Source organism: Battus philenor, unplaced genomic scaffold, assembly GCF_028537555.1.
Source record: "Battus philenor isolate CCGP_79_NKW_IND1 unplaced genomic scaffold, ilBatPhil1.0.hap1 SCAF_9, whole genome shotgun sequence".
In the NCBI taxonomy this organism is placed as follows: Eukaryota; Metazoa; Arthropoda; class Insecta; order Lepidoptera; family Papilionidae; genus Battus; species Battus philenor.
The window spans coordinates 12,485,431-12,503,850 of NW_027181759.1; the positions used below are offsets into that span (position 1 = coordinate 12,485,431).

The following is an 18,420-nucleotide window of genomic DNA, read 5'->3' on the forward strand; positions in this document are numbered from 1 at the left end:
GAAAACAAATTTAAATCCTAGTCGTACAACCTCCTCTCAAAGATGATGAGGATGGAATATACCATAATCGCCAAACATGGCTGGCTTATTGGCGATCGCAGTGTGGTATTATGGTACGCAGAGAACGCTGCTGCCCAACCGCTGAAAACTTGTTCGTGAGCAGTGGCAATCCTGGAAAATTAATTCACAAAGTGTGAATCGAACTCGCGATCGATGATCGTAAGTCTCAAATGGAGCACCATTGCTCAATTTTAATTAAAACAAAATATTTACAACACATAATACAAATTTCCTTATTTAGACCACAACTATTATTTGCAGCACGGAATATTAATTTAATAAGAAGAAGTTTGTCAATGAAATTCCATTTAAATGAATTCCTTCAGGGATGCAAGGCAAGAATTTCGTTACCGACTGGCATGCAGTCGGTTGCAGCGGCAGGAATCCTAGATATTTAGGAAGTCTGTACCGTGTCCTAAGACGGTTGGGAAAATTGAAAGCTCGATGTTTAAGAATTCAAGCAAAATCGTTCACTATAATCAGAACACTAAGTTCCACTATTTATTAAACTACCAAAAATATTATGTACATTAAAATATTTCCTTTTTTATTTTGGTCATCCCATAACTTTACAACGACCCTAAGAATTTTAATGTATTTATTTATCTAACATTTAATTAATAAATTAAGTGATGACCCTAAAATAAGTTGCAATCTTTTGTATTAATGGAACAAGGCAATGCCGTCTGGCAATAAAAAAACTGCCGGGACAGCTAGTAAGTAATAAATGAAATTAATATTTTCATGCAGAACCTGTCATTTTATTTGTTAACCACTAAATATTATCTCTTGTTTCCCAAAATATATTAAAGAAAAGATTGGTCCGTGTATAAACAAGTAACGATATTAAAATTAATAATATTTTGTTACCTAATAGTGACTGCATGAAAACATATATAAGGATTATAACATCGGTTATTTGTGTTCAAAACCGAAAGTAAAATTGGCTTTACAGGGTGATTAGGTATACATATCCAAGCATTAAAGGTATGAATGTATAGGCAAATATGTCGGAAAAAATCTCTGTAACAACCTTTGTGCACTTCGGATAAAATTAACATTCTAATACTATTTTAACGGGACAAATTCGTAACTTCTGATAATACAAAGTCTACAGGGACAAATAGTGAACGATACTTAATTTTAAAACGAAGTAGTCCGACTTTTGAAAACGCTTTTTATCACGTTTTTGTTATTTCTGAATCCTTTAACTTACGGTTTGATGATCCATACATTAATTGATAGCAAATTACATTACGTTAATTGAAAGGGGTGAATGTATTATCTATACATTTTAAGATATTTTTGCTTAAGCGTTTATACATGTGCCTTATGGATTGCCGTCAACTCAAATTAAGGTATATATATGTATATATATATATATATATATATATATATATATATATACACTTGTGTGTAATTTTAATGTTACTACAGATCTTTATTTTTCCTATGAATTTTGCACATGTAAGCCGTAGTTAACCCTTTCGGTCTGATATTACGGAATGGATGTATCATTTATCTAAAATAAATTAGGTCATATAATTCCGTGGTTAATAAGTTCGCTAGAGTAAAAAAAAATATTCGCTTTTACTTCCGCGCGAGGCGCCTCTTCCAGGCAATAAAATTTTATTTGGTTCCATTTATTTAATCCATTCAGATATCACGTGAGAACTATCAAAGGTAAAGCGGTTTACGACGGTTAAAGGTTTACCATTTTTACGTTTTCTACTCTAGCCCGTCCTCTTACCGCCTGATGATTGTTATAGACATGAAAGCTTCAAGACCTTAGAAGGGGTGATATGACCAAAAATCAATGGTTTCAGAAATAATAAATATATCGTAATGATAACATAAATCAAAGCCTTCATTAGGATTACTACATATTAAAATTAATTATTCTTTACTTGCGAACTTTGTACTGGCAGAAGGTACAGGCATGTAGCATTTCATTAAAAAAAATAATGTAACATATTTTAGAGTGATCACTTTATGCAGTGATTATAAATAAGTGAAAAATCTTTAAGGCTTTAGCTGGCTTAAAAGCTGTACATTAAATCCGTTTTTCACCTACCACAATTTACCTAGTATAAAGAGTCTGTCAATAATTTATAATAGAAAAGTAAGTAAAAACTCAAATCCGAAAAAAAAGCCTAAACTATATTTAAAATTGCCATTCTGTTTTAAAAATAAACAATAATCTAATTAGTTTGTTCTTGGAATAAACAGTATTTTTGGTTTGGTTTAATAATCTTTTTCAATTTTGAAATCAAGCTTAGCGATGTTTGTTGATCTGTGGCGGAAAATGAAACTTTTTAATTACGCCTCCGTAGAGCCGAAACTGTCAAATTCACTGTCAATGACCTCCCGGAAAAAACAGAATTTCTATTCAAACATGGAATTTCTAACTCCTATTCGATAATACGTAAAACAACAGTAATTACATTATTAATACTCAAATAACATTTTTCTTACAATATGAAGCCCTTACGTGATTTTTATTGCAAGTATTATATTTTAATTTCGAACGTAATTATGAAAATAATATATAAAATGAGCGTGCAGTAAATCTTTAAAACATCGTTTACTGCTACGTTATAATCTGTTTTTAAATATATATATACGCTTTTTTAATTCATAATATTGTAATTTTTAAACAAAATGCTAAAAATTATGTTCTCCAAACGTGGTGAATTTGTCGCAATTAACAAAGATATAATATTTATTTATAACTCACTTGTTTAAAAAAATATTAAACTTATCTTGTATAACTTGTATAAAATCATTACAACATAATCATTATTAAAGCTATCGTTCATTCAGTATTGAACATGATCTCCGTCGTAGATTTTCAATAAGACTGGTTGGAAGTAGATTGCACCAAGCTTTTTCGGATGAAATTAAAAATTTCATCTGTCCCTCTTCTGGGTGGAAGACCTTCGCTGCACTTGCCAGTTCGTGGTTTCCACTCCAGAATCTTGAACCACCAGCGAAACTATGTTCTAAGGGCTATCTGGCCCGCCGACTGGCACTTCAACTTACTAATCTGCAATAGGTATTTCCGTGAGTCTACCTATCTCTTTCAATCTTATTCCATTCTTATTTCTTCTTCTTCTTCACACACACATATCCCGAGCATATCTCTCTCCATGAACGACTGAGAGTTTGCGGTGGAGTCCAGAAGTGTTAGACTATTTTTCTGTACGTCTCTGTAGGTCTTCAATATATCATTGAAGTATTTTTTCTAGCTAATGTTATAATCCTCCGTTTTCATATTTTCGCTCAACAAAAAACATTCAATAATATTCATATTATGTCGCGCACGCACCTATATGTCGTATCCTCGCCATAAAATAATAACCTAGTATACATTAAACTGTTCTCTTGCTGCTATATTATATTCTTAAATTAGACCTAATAACCCCGCTCAATACAACTAAACATAAAATTCCATAATAGACGCATTATGTAGAACATAAAGGTCTACTCGTTACGACGGTTAATGAAAACAAAATACGGTAATAAATCATGTACACGGCCTTTGCAAAAATGTTTGATACAGCAATACAGTAAATAATCGTAAAATGTAACACACAAAAGTATAAACATACACAGGATGATTGAAAATGAGTGTAAAAGAGGTGAAAGTGTAGCTCATTTGCCAGCTTTTACACCCACTTCCAATCGTCCTGTTTAAAGTAACTTTGTCGTATGTTACATTTTTGTAAATTGGTATAAGACTTGGCAGTACTGTCTGCTAGAACAAATAGTAAACAGTAATTAATTTTAATGATGCTCTTTCTTACTTCAATGTTATGAAGTAATGTATTATTTCTGAAGCCATTTTGAATATCGTGTACCAAATATTCAAGGAAAGTACATGAGCTGTACAATTTCTTTTATAAAGCTTTTATAACTTTTTACTAATCACCCTGTATATGTCGACGAAATTACATCTACAGTGTTTTTCAAAAGTGTTTCAGTGATTAAAACACCGCTTTGAAGAATATTTTAGAATTCAGCTTAGCGTTATTTACTAGATACTACTACTGTAACTTATGATCATAGGTTGTGTGTTCGACTCTCGGCAAAGCATACTACATTAATTTCTTAAAATACTCCCTATGAAAAAAAACTTCTTGGTAAAAACGGTATTACAGGCGATCCCAGGACTGAAAATTCAAAAGGTATGTGCCGTTAACCAAATTGCACTAGACACACGTTGTATATTAAGTACCTTTCGTCTTTATAGCGAAAGCTTGTGTCCCAGTAGAGAGAATACAAAAGATTATCATAGACATCTAATAATCATAACTTCATTACCATTTATTCATACATTTAAATTATAACCTATCGCTATTTTCAAGATAAGACAATGAAAGGGCGCAAAGGATTAAACAATGAAGGTGAATCGTAGTAGAACGATATCAAGATAATAAGAATAGTTTTATAGTGAATTTAAATGCGGTGGAGGTAGGATCAAGAGGTATATGTATAACGCGAATATAATTCTATAACCTGCTGAAATGTTTAGGCTTGTCAAAAGAAAGCACCAGTTAATTTCTCGCATAAGTTTTGAAGACAGCATTGGTAAGATTGTTTGAAATTCGGTAATAAATGGAATATGGCGGGTGAAGATGAACGCGAATGCTTTCTAAGCATAACTTACTTAGACTAAGTACGGGTTATCTGCCTCGAGCAATACCGGACTCCACTTTCTACGCTGATGGATGCGGCACCCAATGAATCCAGTGAAGCTGACAAGTGAACTCAATAACATGGTACATCATCATCATATTAGCCGATAGATGCCCATTGCAAGGCATAGGCCGCCACCAAAGATCACCACGATCACCGATATAGCGCTGCCCGTATCCAGCGACTTCTAGCAAAAAAAACATGGGTACGTCATGACTATCCGTGTAGTTCCAAAACCGATCACAACATAGTACGAGTACGCTGTTTCGACTATAGCACACCTCTAGCCATCGCTCTTTGTTAGTCTTGTCAGTCTGTGTCGTAAAAATACTTAGTATAGAGAACCAGTCGGAACAATTTCACTTATATTGGCACTTACTGCAGACGGTACAACTTTTAACGACGTCTGGTGAAATAGTACCGTACCATACTTTACGTTGAAACCCGTAAAGTGGAATTGTTTACCTCGCCTATAAAGAATCTTTATTGTGAAATTTTTATGGTTAGAGGAGATTTTATGAAAGCTAAATTCCGTATTCGCGCCTTATAAAAAATTATTGCAATGATTTAATGAAATTTTATCAATAATTGTATTCCAACGTTTATAGAGGTAACGTTTTCCTAAGCTATAAAGTTGAAAATTGTTATGTTTATATCTTAATATACTCTATATATAAAAAAGGAAAATATTTATATGTTTATTTGTGTAACTAGAGAAATATCGACAAAGACTACGTTTTAAAAACACTTTATTCAATTTTTATAAGAATTAAATACTAAACTAAAATTACAAAGGAACGAAAAAAACAGTTTTGGCGCTCTTTGGTTTGAGGAATGATTCCTCTCGAGTCTGTTTAAAACTGGTGTCACCTTCATCATATTGCTCTTATGTACAAGGTTATTACAAAAGATAAATGAGATAAATGTGTAACGATATCTTTCTAAACATCGATCTTAAACAATAGTAAAATAACTTGTTATTTATGTATTAAAACCATTATCAGCAACTTTTTATAGCGATGCAGTCAAGCATTCGCATCGATACAGTCACAAAGAGGTCACTAGCTGTGGGCAAGCCTTATAATCACGATCACGCATCTCTGGAATTTCTACTGTAACGCGATGCAAATGCGAATAACACGGGTTAATTTCAATGTTTAATAAACAAGTGGCAGAATCGCTACGAAAAATCCTGGCCGAGGAAGCTGATCTATTTATATTCATCTCAGAATCTGATTCTAATTTTTCTCAAAAAGAGCATTATTCTCATGATGTACAGAAGTGGTCACTGTAAATGATATTATGACCATTATAATATGAATAAGTATCAAAATATTTACGATTTACGATAAGGAAACAGTACAAAAATATAAAAAAATTGAACGTTAATAAACTTTAAGACCGTAGAACATTCTTCATTAAGAATAATTCAATTAAAACAAATCGAATAATTCTTGAAAAACATTAACGCAATCATTTTCAGACCCGGTAATCAAACGTTCCACTCGTTGGTTAATTGAATTTGCACTTCCCTTCTCCTTCTTAAATTATATTCTTTTAAACGATTCGATTTGGAATCGTTTATTTTATTGCTTTATTCCGCTACTTTGCATCTCATTCAAAATAATATAGAAGGCGAGCCGCACTGGTGTACACACTTTCTTATTCCAATTCAATTTCCTATTTTCAATTAGTAAAGTATCAAATTTTCACTGCTATATCATCTTCAAAACACGTGATATTTTTATGTAGCAAGGATCTACGAAACTTATGTCGTAGTTTTTTTTATTTACACAGGGTGATTATTTATAGGAGTAAGAACTTAAAAGGTAGTAAATGTGTAGATCGTTTGCTGTGAATGATTGTAAGGCTGATAAGTAGTAAAAAAAGCGTTTTAAAACTCTATTACAAAGATTTTGAAATGGAAACCAAATCAAGCGAAGTGTGAGACGTCCGCCCAAACATTGACAAGCGACATTATTAAGGCCGTTGGGGCTGAATGCAGGCCGCTTCCTACCGGTTCAATAAGAAATATTCGGGGGAGGCCAATGTACAAAAGTAGATGTTCTATGGCTGAAACAATGATGATTATGATGATGAATCGTTAGTTGAATAAAAATAATGCTCAAGATATTATTAAGATAACGATCAAATTATAATATTCATGATTGTAAACCTTTAACAAAACTCTGATTGATTGCGAACTATTTAATATGGTTTATTTTTGACTGTACTTTAGTTTCCAGGTATTATAAGTATAAAAATTGGAGAAAAGCAGAAATAAACTCCACAACAATCTTTACTCTATATCCGTCAAGAAGATCTGTAATAATGCTATCATAAAAAATAACAAGATCCCAAAACGCGGTCAATTTATTCAGCGAATGTAACCTTAAAATTACAGATATTGTATCTATCCCAATAATACTATACTCATATAGCACGAGTACTTAATGTCGGTATTGCTTTTTTATTAACTAAACCAAAAATAGTTGTCTTTATTTTAATGGATTTCGAATTTTATTGACGTTTTTTTATTTTTAAACCTTGACAAGTAGATATTATAATGTGAGAAACCAATAATTTCTGGCAGTTAACAGGGAGTTTAGTTTTCCGGCATTTTGTAAAGACAGATAATTAACAATAATTAATGTCATATGTAATTCGAATTTTAAATCTGCTTTTTATGCGATAAGTTAGTTATAATATGGACCGGAAAGTAATGTCATTTCTGTCGACATATTTTACAGAAAAACTGATTGATTTTTATCGCTCCGGCATTGGAATTTTGTTTACTAGATGGCAAAAGGTTGTTGATAACAAAGATAAGTATATTGTTGATTAGAAATAAATACTTGTTAAAAAAGATGACATGTGAATTTAATTTATAAAAGCGTCCTTACTTTCCTTATATTTTATGAAATCGTTGGTTTTTGGATGGGGTGTACCATGCATTAACAGCAAATGAGCTATTCATTAACTTAACTAACAACTGTAGAATTTCAAAAATACCTTATACTTATACGAACAATAATTACTACATTTCGACAGTAATAATAATCATACTAATAAAATATAATGGTTATATAAAATTGTCTACTTTTGTATCCTCATTACAAAATTTACTAAGATTTATAGACACGTAAGCACACTTTTGAGCTAAACTATCCGACGTAGTCGCAATTCATATTCATAACTCGAGAAACATTTTCCGTTTTATGCAATACCTAATGCATTGCTGTCTGGATACAGATGCCTCCGCCGTGACGTATGAAATCGTCTGCCCGACAAGAGGGGGAAGATTAACGCTCGCTCGCACGTAGTCAAGTCACAGTTACTTTCAGTTTAAACTGCAACTTTAATTTACGAGTTCAAAGTTTAAATGCTGCGAGTTAAAGCGAAGCAGATATGACGTGAGACGTATATCTCATTGTTTCTTCTTGCTCTTACCTATTTCGATTAAAAAAAATACAATATATAACGACATTAGATATAAAGATAGAATTCATTTATTCAACATTTAATCTTCTAATAGGAATATTATTGATAATAAACTATTTATCACTCTACTCGCAAGGTGGTATTATTGCGGAGGAGAAGCGTGAAGGAAATTCATTACTGAGGTATTACATGAATGTACTATTGACGACTTAAATAGATGATAAGTCAAATTAATACACACGCCCTTGTGATAAATAGCAGTATTATTTTAGACTTTCTATTCTAGTTATAAACAAGTAAAGCATACAATATACTAGCTCCTATAAAGCAGTGAGAATGATTTATTGAAGAGTTGAAAGATATAGAGTAGCTCTTCCTTCTTATCTACTACCTTCTTTTGTAGGAATAGACCCTTGGTTTAGTTATGAATAACAAAGATGTTATTTTTGTCATTATTACGATTAAACTTACTGTAAAGAAATAGCAAGGAAATAGAATAAATCGAATCAATATAGATGCGTTTGAAAGCTATATTCTGCGCCCGTGTAAACGCATCCCCAGCTTTTATTACTAATTAATAAAAACATTTGTGCATTTCCTAGTATTGACTCGACTAAACATAGAACCAAAAACACAGAAACCTATTTATTAAGGACTATATGTTTTTTTTTATTACAAAAATAACGACATTAGAAAAAAGTCTTTCGTGTTTTTGTTTGACTTGGTCAAAGACGAACAGGTTTACTTAAAACTTCTACATTATAACTTTATTGTAAACGGCTACTGTCAACGGCGCGTTATCAAACAAATCCAACCAGAAAACTCGCGCAAACGACTTTTTAAGTTCTCACCGTTATCTACTTCACTCTCTTTAAACCACCGCGAATACGCTATGTGAATTAAAACAAAATTTATATAATTATTTTGCATTTTGTACCTCGTGTATCGGCGAATATTATGCCTTTTAAGCATTTTCTGCTAGTCAATCCAAAATGATGAAGAGCGGTGTCTGCTTGGTTGCTTGGCTAAAGTTGATGCTGTTAGCAAGGAGGCTTTAACGGTTTCATCGGAACCGAGTTCACGGGGCGGAAGGATCCGTGAACTTAAGTGAAGAGCGGGGTATAAATATTGAGATACACTAGAAATAAAAACAATGTTTATACTATACCCATTATATAATAAACATATAATTATTTGGTATAGTAATCTATGCTTAACTACTGAGTATAAAATCATATACAGCAATTCAGTTGTAGGACGAAGCACAGCTGGACATCAGCCGATCCTATAGTTTACCAGTAATTCCAATTGAAAACGGCTACATCCAGCATATAAAGATCACGTAACTTCAAATAAAAGTTACATTTTAATATACAGTTGCAAGAATTATATAATAACTTCTTAATAAATCTTTATCGTATAAAGTATTACATATACTTATATATACATCAACATCATCCTTTCAGTTATGAGACATCCATTACTCGACGTATGGCTCCCCAATAGATTTTCTACACTACCAGTTTTTTCTGGCTTCCCTTTTGGAGACCTATCGTCCCCCTACCATGTGTGGGACAGGAACGCTACAACTCGACTAAAGTATTTTTTCATCTTATTCTTTTATTTCTCTTTCTCCTTTCATCCGTCACAATCTCTTACATTACAATTTTCTTCTATCCTACTCAATCTTTTTTTCTTCACATTTAAATCGGCTCCCGTGTATCACCTTTCTTCCCGTACCTTTGTTCTTAGACCACTGTTTGCTACATTACGACAGTTTTGACATAATTTGTCGATATTATTGACATTTTACCATTTATCGTAACTGTAATATCTAATTTGATTTTTATATAATTATAGCTATTTTATTACCTTTTCTTTTTATTAAACCTACATTGTTTCATTCATGACTAGATTGAAATTCTATTTATTATATATTCTTATTTTTTATTGTATATTATACTACTTTGAAGTATTCTAGAAATATAGGGCGACATTTGTCGTAGCTCAAGAGGGAGACGATGCTACCTTCTTCATTTCTCTTCCCCATTTTGACCAGTTGGAAGCGGCAAACACCCAGCGTCTTTCAACGATCTTAAGATGGTTGTCTGTCTAACTTATAGGTGAACGTCCTACACTGCTATAAATCAATTTAATCTATTCCTAGTGAAGCCATAAGTTCGACTAAGTAAACTGTATAAACAGAAGGATAGACTTTACGAATACAATGGTAATACACGAATCGATATAAAACTAATGTCAATTTTGTTATAATATAGGACTTAAATCGAATAGAATTTAATGGATTACTTAGATAATTAATTTACTTCCAATTGTTTCACTTATCTATAGTGAAACAAATAGCTATACCATTAAGCTAAATGCCATCTATTAGAGTAAGAGATGGCACGCATGAATAATTTTGACATTAAAATACACATAGAGCAAGTAAGTATAAAATTAAGAAAGAAAAAAAATTGTAAACAAGATTGTACAATGTCTCTATCTGTTCAGAATAGATGTGGCGACTGTAACAAACGTAAACTAATCATAAAAATATTATTATAACGAAATCATGGACAACAATTTCTAAATAGAACAAAAGTTTGTGGTCCAAGAGGACTTTGATAAAATCTAGAGTAAATTTTGAAAGTTTATCGGCAAAGGATTTGTTCGCCGGCGAACCCGGAAACCTTTATTGAACCCCGCTCTTAGCAAAACAAAGGGTTCATTGTTTACTTATACCGGACCCTTTATGTACCAAATAGCCTTCATTTTGAATAATGAAAAATGTATTATTTAATATAAGTATCCATTACAATTGTAACAAAGATTTTTATTAATAATCAATATTAATGACGGACACAAACAAAAGTTAATTTTAGAATTAAAAGTATAAACTTTTGAATCCCTTAAACATATTGTGTTAAAATTATTTCAACTATATACAATTTATATTTATCTTACGTATTACATATTCTGCGTCATTATCATATTAGTCGTAGGCCTCCATAGATTTCCAATAAGACAAGTTAGATGTTACTTTCATCATGCGTTTTCCAACGAACTTTAAAGGATCGTCTGTCAACTTTGAGGGTGGAAGTCATCCACCCCCCCCCCCTTCCTCCAAAGCCCTAAAACCTCAATGTCCATCTGTTATACATGCTATATGGCTTGCCTTACCTTTTCAATTGCTAATCCGCTAAGCTACTTTTATTTGTCTTTGCATCCTTAATCCTGATTCGATCGAAAGGAAACCCCGAACATGTTATTGATTTCATTTATTCAAATGAGTTTGTCAGCTATTCATGAAATATCTGATATATTGTGTTATGCGGTATGTTAGCGATAGCCAGTGATAGTTTTCTCAGAAAACATATGTAATATACTCGATGTACTCGACTAAGATAAATACATACATATACATTTATATGTACATATAGATGTATATGTGTACATATATATATTAAATGATTGAATGAATTACTCAGAAATAGTATTACAATATAATAATTATAAACCCATCGAAGGAATATTGATAGCAACTAAAGCTTCGTGTTCAGTAACCGTATTTCCCGGAAATCCTTAATTAATAACGATTTCCGGTATCCTTCATATATATCGCAATCTGTGATTCTATGCCATGTATACATATATATATAATACCCATATGTATTATATAAATTAAAATAAATTGAATGTTTAATGATGTTAAACGTTTTGTATTAACCTTAGATTCCTATAAACCATATGCGTTTAGCAGGTGAAGATAGACTACCACCCAAACACGTAAAGGCGAGGACTTCGGTGAAGGTGTAAACGATAGTTACTGAACACAAAAAATGTATTCGTGTGCGATCCAAAAATTGTTACAATAAATCAAATATTAAAACTTTTAAAAATATATCTATCGGGTTTGAAACAATTATTCATCAAATAAACACTGAAACTTTTACCGCATAATTAAAGGTAACGGTAAACTGCAATTAGGCTATGGTTAGTCAACAAGTCAGTCTAGACTGTTATTTTCGAATTAACTTCGTAATAGATCTGCGGTTAAACGAGCGTTTAGCTGTCAGCTTTCTTTTAATTTTAACTAATTAGTCCGCGACTAGTTCATTGCAATTTGCCTTAATAATTTTGTTAAAAATTTACAACCTAAACACATTTGAAAGAGACAGATATATATATATATATATATATATATATATATATATTTATACTCGTATATATATATGTGTGTGTTTGTGTGTGTGTGTGTGTGTGCAAGCTGCTATTTAAAGAAAGTTTTAAAGCCTTGATTATAAGTTTTTGAAAGTTTAATTGAAGCGACGATCAAACAACGAAAAAGCTTTGTAACCACATTACATCAGGTTGATTCATAGATAGAGATAGGTTAGCATCAAAGAGCAATGAAGAGGGCTTTGGTCAGAGCTTCGCTACGAGATCGAATCAGAAGTAAGGAGATCCGGAGAACCAAAGTCGAACGAACATAGCTCCTTTCATGCATGCATTCAACGGACATAGAGGTCGAAAATTTCTCAAGTGGCAATCATGTCCAGGTAGACGCGGCGTGGGTAAGCCCCCATTAGATGGACTGACGACATAATTAAGGTAGCTTGATACGAGCAGCGTGAGACCGGTTTGTTGTGGCGATCGCTGGAGGAGACCCATGTCTGCAGTGGACGTCTACAGTCTATTAACGAGTGATGAATAAACAAGCGTATGTCTATAATGATTCAAAAATTAATGTTAAATTTACAGTACTGTATCAAAAATAGCCAAAACGAGGAGGTAATGAATTTTGCAGTTTCGCGTGTAATTACAAAGTTTACTTCACGAGTACGGCAATCTGGAGAGCTAATTAAATATACTCATACGAGAAAATTAGTTTACCATCGACTTACATCTCCTGCATTATAGTATCCTAAAGTTCTGGAAGTTTTATAATAGCATTGTTATTGTTTACTCTAATTATTACGTTCCAGTTCCTGGTAAAAGTTTTTAATTACTGTAATTTGTAAACAATCTTTTTTGAGAGTTCGGAGTAAAATTAATAAAAACTGATTCGATTTTACTTGTTTACTTTTATCCCTTTCTAGCAACATTGTTATAATTTTATACTTGTATACTTTAAAGTTTTGTCTAGGAAGATTTCGTATAACCCTTAACAATGTTAATTTTTATGACGTACGATGATCTCCAGTTATATACAAGGATCTATCCGTTGTCTCGGGGTGATGTAACCATATCCTTCCCAACTATATACATTTATATATATATATATATAACTATATATATTCGTGTTGAGTTTCTTTCGCCTGATCTTCTAAGGTCGGAAGCATTTATCATCGAAACAGATGATAAACTCAACTTGACGAACTTAAGTTGTTAGACAACAAGTGATGTTGTCAATGAAGTAAATAATTTTAGATAGATTTTCTTTTTACGTAAACAACATGAAAAGCAATCTAATAACCTACGGAAGTTGTGTACGGTAACGAATTTATTTGTTAATTGTCATATAAAATAACAATAGCATCTTTTGTGCATTTAACCAATGTAACCAATGTAAAAGTGAGTATAAAATAACGTTATTTAGTTTGTAGTCTTTTTTCGGATTAATGCGCGTTCGGAAACAACGGCTTTAAATTAAATGAGACTATTGGGGAGCTCAATCTAGGTCCAGTTTTGTTCAAACTAGACTTTTTTTAAATAACTGGCCTGTGAATTCACGACTATTCGTTTTAATTTAAAAAAAATCATACATTAAATAAAAGTAGTCGTAGATAATGCGAAAGATATGTAAAAAATCTCAGATCATCTTAATTTCGAATTTTCAGAATTCTATTTAAAAAAATCTATAAACTTATTTTAAATAAAATGTACAATTGACGTTACTGTCTCTAAGTCCACAAATAGAGTGATGGTTTTTTCTAAACGCATTTTACTACCACTTCCTAGACAGGTTTTCCCATGCGAACTATAAAGGCATTGTTGGAGTTTCTTCCATCACTTCTTCTCATGCTAGCATATTTCGATCTGGTAGTAATTTTATGTCTAGAAGTTCTATTTCGAATACATTTGCCTATCAATCCGAATTTCGATTGACTGCGGTAGCTCAAGCCTAAATTCTCTCTGGGGTACATTCGCTACGTCACTCTATGGGGCGTCCATCTAAACAACTTTAGATTTAACATATACACTTAGGCTTTTAAATCAGGTTTAATAAAATTATATTTAAGGGGATAACTGGCAACAATATGCATTTATAACTTAAAGGTGAAGGCAATTTTTTTAACATATTCACTTAAAAATACTTGTACAATAAATACAATTATGTATTACTTTCCTATATATCTAAATAATCAGTTTAAATAGGTTACACGTCCATTACTCTGTATCAGGAATAATGTATACTAATGTATCGGGAACATCACGTCTCTCTCGATGCAAATGACCTGATATAAAGCTCGCTTTGCCGCCAGAGGGCGACAGTATACTTTCTAATGTACGTTGACATCGCCTTTGTATCGTAGATACTTGCATGTTCTATTTTTATATAGTGAACCGTTTGTAAAATGAGACTGCTCAACTGTACACTTACTAATAAGGACACAAAAGACTCCGATAAAGTGTAAAATTGTTAGATATAGTCCGTATATGAATACGGACTATATCTAACAATTTGTACACAGCAGATTGCATATATATTTTAACCCAATCAGCTATACATAGCTTAGCTATCCAATAATCAATGGTTTCAGAAATAATAAAGAATATATAATACAATGATAGTGTAAAATGGAAAAGCGTTATCAAAATTCAGATTAATACATTTTAAAATAAATTATTACTTACAATCTGTCCCTACTGACTATATCGTTAGAAGTAATAACTTAGGTTAATAAACCTGTCCTATTCCTACAGAAAAAAACATTATACAGGTTGATTGAAAATAGATATAAAAGCTGTTAAGTTTGTTGCTGAGAAGAGAGCTATAGATTCACATCGTCAAAGCTTTTACTCCTACAACTAATCACTCTTTATAAACTTTTTTCTGTTTATTATACAAATATAATTTAAAATAATTTTTAAAAACTTGAAGAGAATTAATATTAGTTTCCCTTAAATGTAAATCAATACAAAATCAAGAGAATATAAAACACATTACGAATGATAAAGTTTTTGACACGAAATTTATGTAATTTTTAAAATTAGTAACATAAAATAGAAAAATTAGTGTATGTTATGAATAAATGTTTTATTTATTTTTTTTTTTTGTTTCAGGCCTGGATCTTAATGACGCGGAATATTCGGTGTACGTGGGAAAATGGACGGAATGCACTATTAATATAGAAGGGGAACAAGATCGCCCCGTGGAAAGGTATGTTAATGTAATAACCAATAACCAGAATTTACTGGGCGGTTTATTTATTTATTTAATATTTTTATTGCACACGCTATGATACATTTAAATAGTTTCATAATAATACAAAACTACGATGATATATACAATACAATGGGCGGTCTTATCACACAACGCAATCTTTTACAGGCAACCATAGTATGGAAAAGGTTAAAGCATAAATAATGGGTAGTTAACGTGTACAAAACATATATATATGTGTATGTAGCATATATATTTATAATTAATAATAGGTATTATACATTTTACGTTATAATACATATTATAAATGTAATACAATAATAAATAAAAACATTAAACTGATTTGAATCGTACTTGCCTCAGAAAGAATAAAGAAAGAGAGGAAGAAAAACAAGTGAATTAAGGGATAAATAATCAAATAGGTAGTGAATTAGCACGTCTGATATTCAGCTGTAAATCAAATAAAAAACGAACAAGAATTTTACAGATATACAAAAAAATTTGCTTAATAAATTCACATAAAATCGATGCCCCTATATCATCAATCAATCGTAATTGTTTTAAATAAAGTATATGAGTTATGCTTTATAATACAAAGTTCCAAAATCGTTTCGAAAATTCATACCATACGTCTAACTAGCCTGTGGAAGGATACCATCTTTCGTACAGCCGTAGAGCGTTAGAGCCGACAAGTTCTTGAGTGGTGATCTGTCGGTAAACGCGACGTAAGTAGGGGCCCCATCAAATGGCTTCACAACATAATCAAGATCGCTGGAACTCGCTGGATGCAAGCAGTGTAAGACAGGTCATTCTGACGTTCTTTGAAAAAGGTCTATGGCATACATTGGACATTTATTAGCTGACATGAATGAATTAATGACAGAAAAATTGAATAATTGTTCCACTAGTTTTATGGTTATCTAATATGGTTATCTAATATCTATGCTCATTAGCAGGTACAACACGCGTATGGAAGAAGATTCTTTGGTACACACACCACGACTCGGACTACAAAGGCGTCAAGTTCAATGCAGGAGAAAGGACGGACAATTCGTAGAAGCTATGTGAGTTATTTTTCCTTTACAAAATTTACTATATTTTCAGTCAGGAAATAGGATAAAATTCCAAAAAATATTAGGCGCATCGTTTTTAGAACCGAGAGAATTATACTCTCTTTATTTGATGTGATTCTCTAACCATTAAGTTAATTTTTAATTATCATATATAATATAAAAAATACATAATAAACACTAAAACCTACTTAAAGCTTTCCCTTCCCGCAAAAACTTTTATAAATATCTAGTTGTTGCGTTAAAAATACATAAATAATATATTTATCAATGAACTTAAACTGCAAGTTAATATTTAGGCAAGCTATGTGGCTTATGGTAAGGCTAGTAAATTTCTCCAACGAAATCACCACTTACAATTAGACGCGCTATGTTAATTTATATAAAGATAAAAAAATAATAATTTTTGTCCTAGGTATTGTGGAAATGCATTATCACACGTTGGCACTACGCGAGTTTGTGTGATGCGTGAGGACTGCTCTCTTGCTGAATGGTTGCCATGGCGACCGCGCTCTGACGGTGCTCTAGTCCGGACCAGGAGACTGCGACGATTAGCTCAAGGTTTGAATTGTTATAAATTTTAATCAAAATCAATTTTTTTCTGTTACTTCTCAAACCTTTTCACTAAATAAAGAATAAATTGTTTTTAATAAATACATTAATTAGAATTAACTGCTTAATATGCACTCATGAACATTTTAAGAGGAACACAAAATGTTGAGATAACGTACTCGTAATATATATGATATACATGTTTGGCATACGCGAGCGAAAGAAATGAAACAAATAAATCCCGCACCAGCTAACTTAAGAGACATCTAAACTGCATTGCTTAAAGAATGATAACAATAAGTTTCATTAACAGTCTAATAAAAGTATTCCTAAATGAGTTCAAGCAATTTTAACAGAACGGAGTAAACATAAATGCTTGTGAAGCACCCATTATAAAAAACTTAATATGCTGTTTTCATTACATTAAGTCAAACATTATAACACACGGGGTATTAAAGTCAATTTTCAATCGATTAATTGTAATTAACAAATATTAAAAGCTTATAGTTTATAATATTTATTTATAAGTAGAATATAAATAAAATACTGAATACATTTATTAAGTAAAGTACAATAAAACAGTAACGCGCCCAACAGCAATTTAAATAACATACAATTGAATGATAATAGTGAAGAAAAACAGAAAAAATCGAGTCCAGCATAACTTAGGATGTAATGTCAGAAAAATATTTCAAATTCGCTAATAATTTTTAGGAGGAGGCAAGGAATGCGACGTAGTAGAAGAGGTACGACCAGCTGCGTTGGAAGCCAGCGCTCACTGGACGCCTGGACCTTGGGGACGTTGCCGTGTGGCTGTCTTACAGCCCACCACTCCTGCTCCTTGTAAGTTCCAAATGCATAATGAAAATTTTATTAGAACCTCCTTCTCCTCAAATCGTTATATTCATTGCTGAGAGTCATGATCCTCTCTACACGAAGTAATACGGTTATGTGACATCTATTCCTGTCTTTGGCATCGTGAGATTTCCACCTGTGTACTGAATCATCAAGACATCTAGAGCCTTAAGGCTTAAGGGCATGAAATTTATAATTTTCACCAAGTAAAAGTCAGCTAAATACCCGCAAGGGAGTTCAGGTAGCGTTCATTATTATAAGTTCGTGAAGCAGTAAAGGATAGCTAGTACACTATTGAGGAATGCGACTGATTAGACTGATCTTTCATATTAGTGCTGGAATCTGTTATCTAAA

General features: G+C 32.0%; 1 protein-coding gene across 1 annotated transcript in view; it reads left to right on the top strand.

Moving 5' to 3' along the window:
• Window positions 1-18,420, top strand: part of LOC137932334 (thrombospondin type-1 domain-containing protein 7A-like) — a 78,272-nt gene that overhangs the window by 41,601 nt on the left and 18,251 nt on the right. Inside the window, exons 4-7 of the mRNA XM_068775937.1 lie at window positions 15,490-15,586; window positions 16,546-16,653; window positions 17,075-17,220; window positions 17,926-18,054. Of these exons, the coding sequence (XP_068632038.1) occupies window positions 15,490-15,586; window positions 16,546-16,653; window positions 17,075-17,220; window positions 17,926-18,054 (480 nt within the window). The remainder of the gene's footprint in view (window positions 1-15,489; window positions 15,587-16,545; window positions 16,654-17,074; window positions 17,221-17,925; window positions 18,055-18,420) is intronic.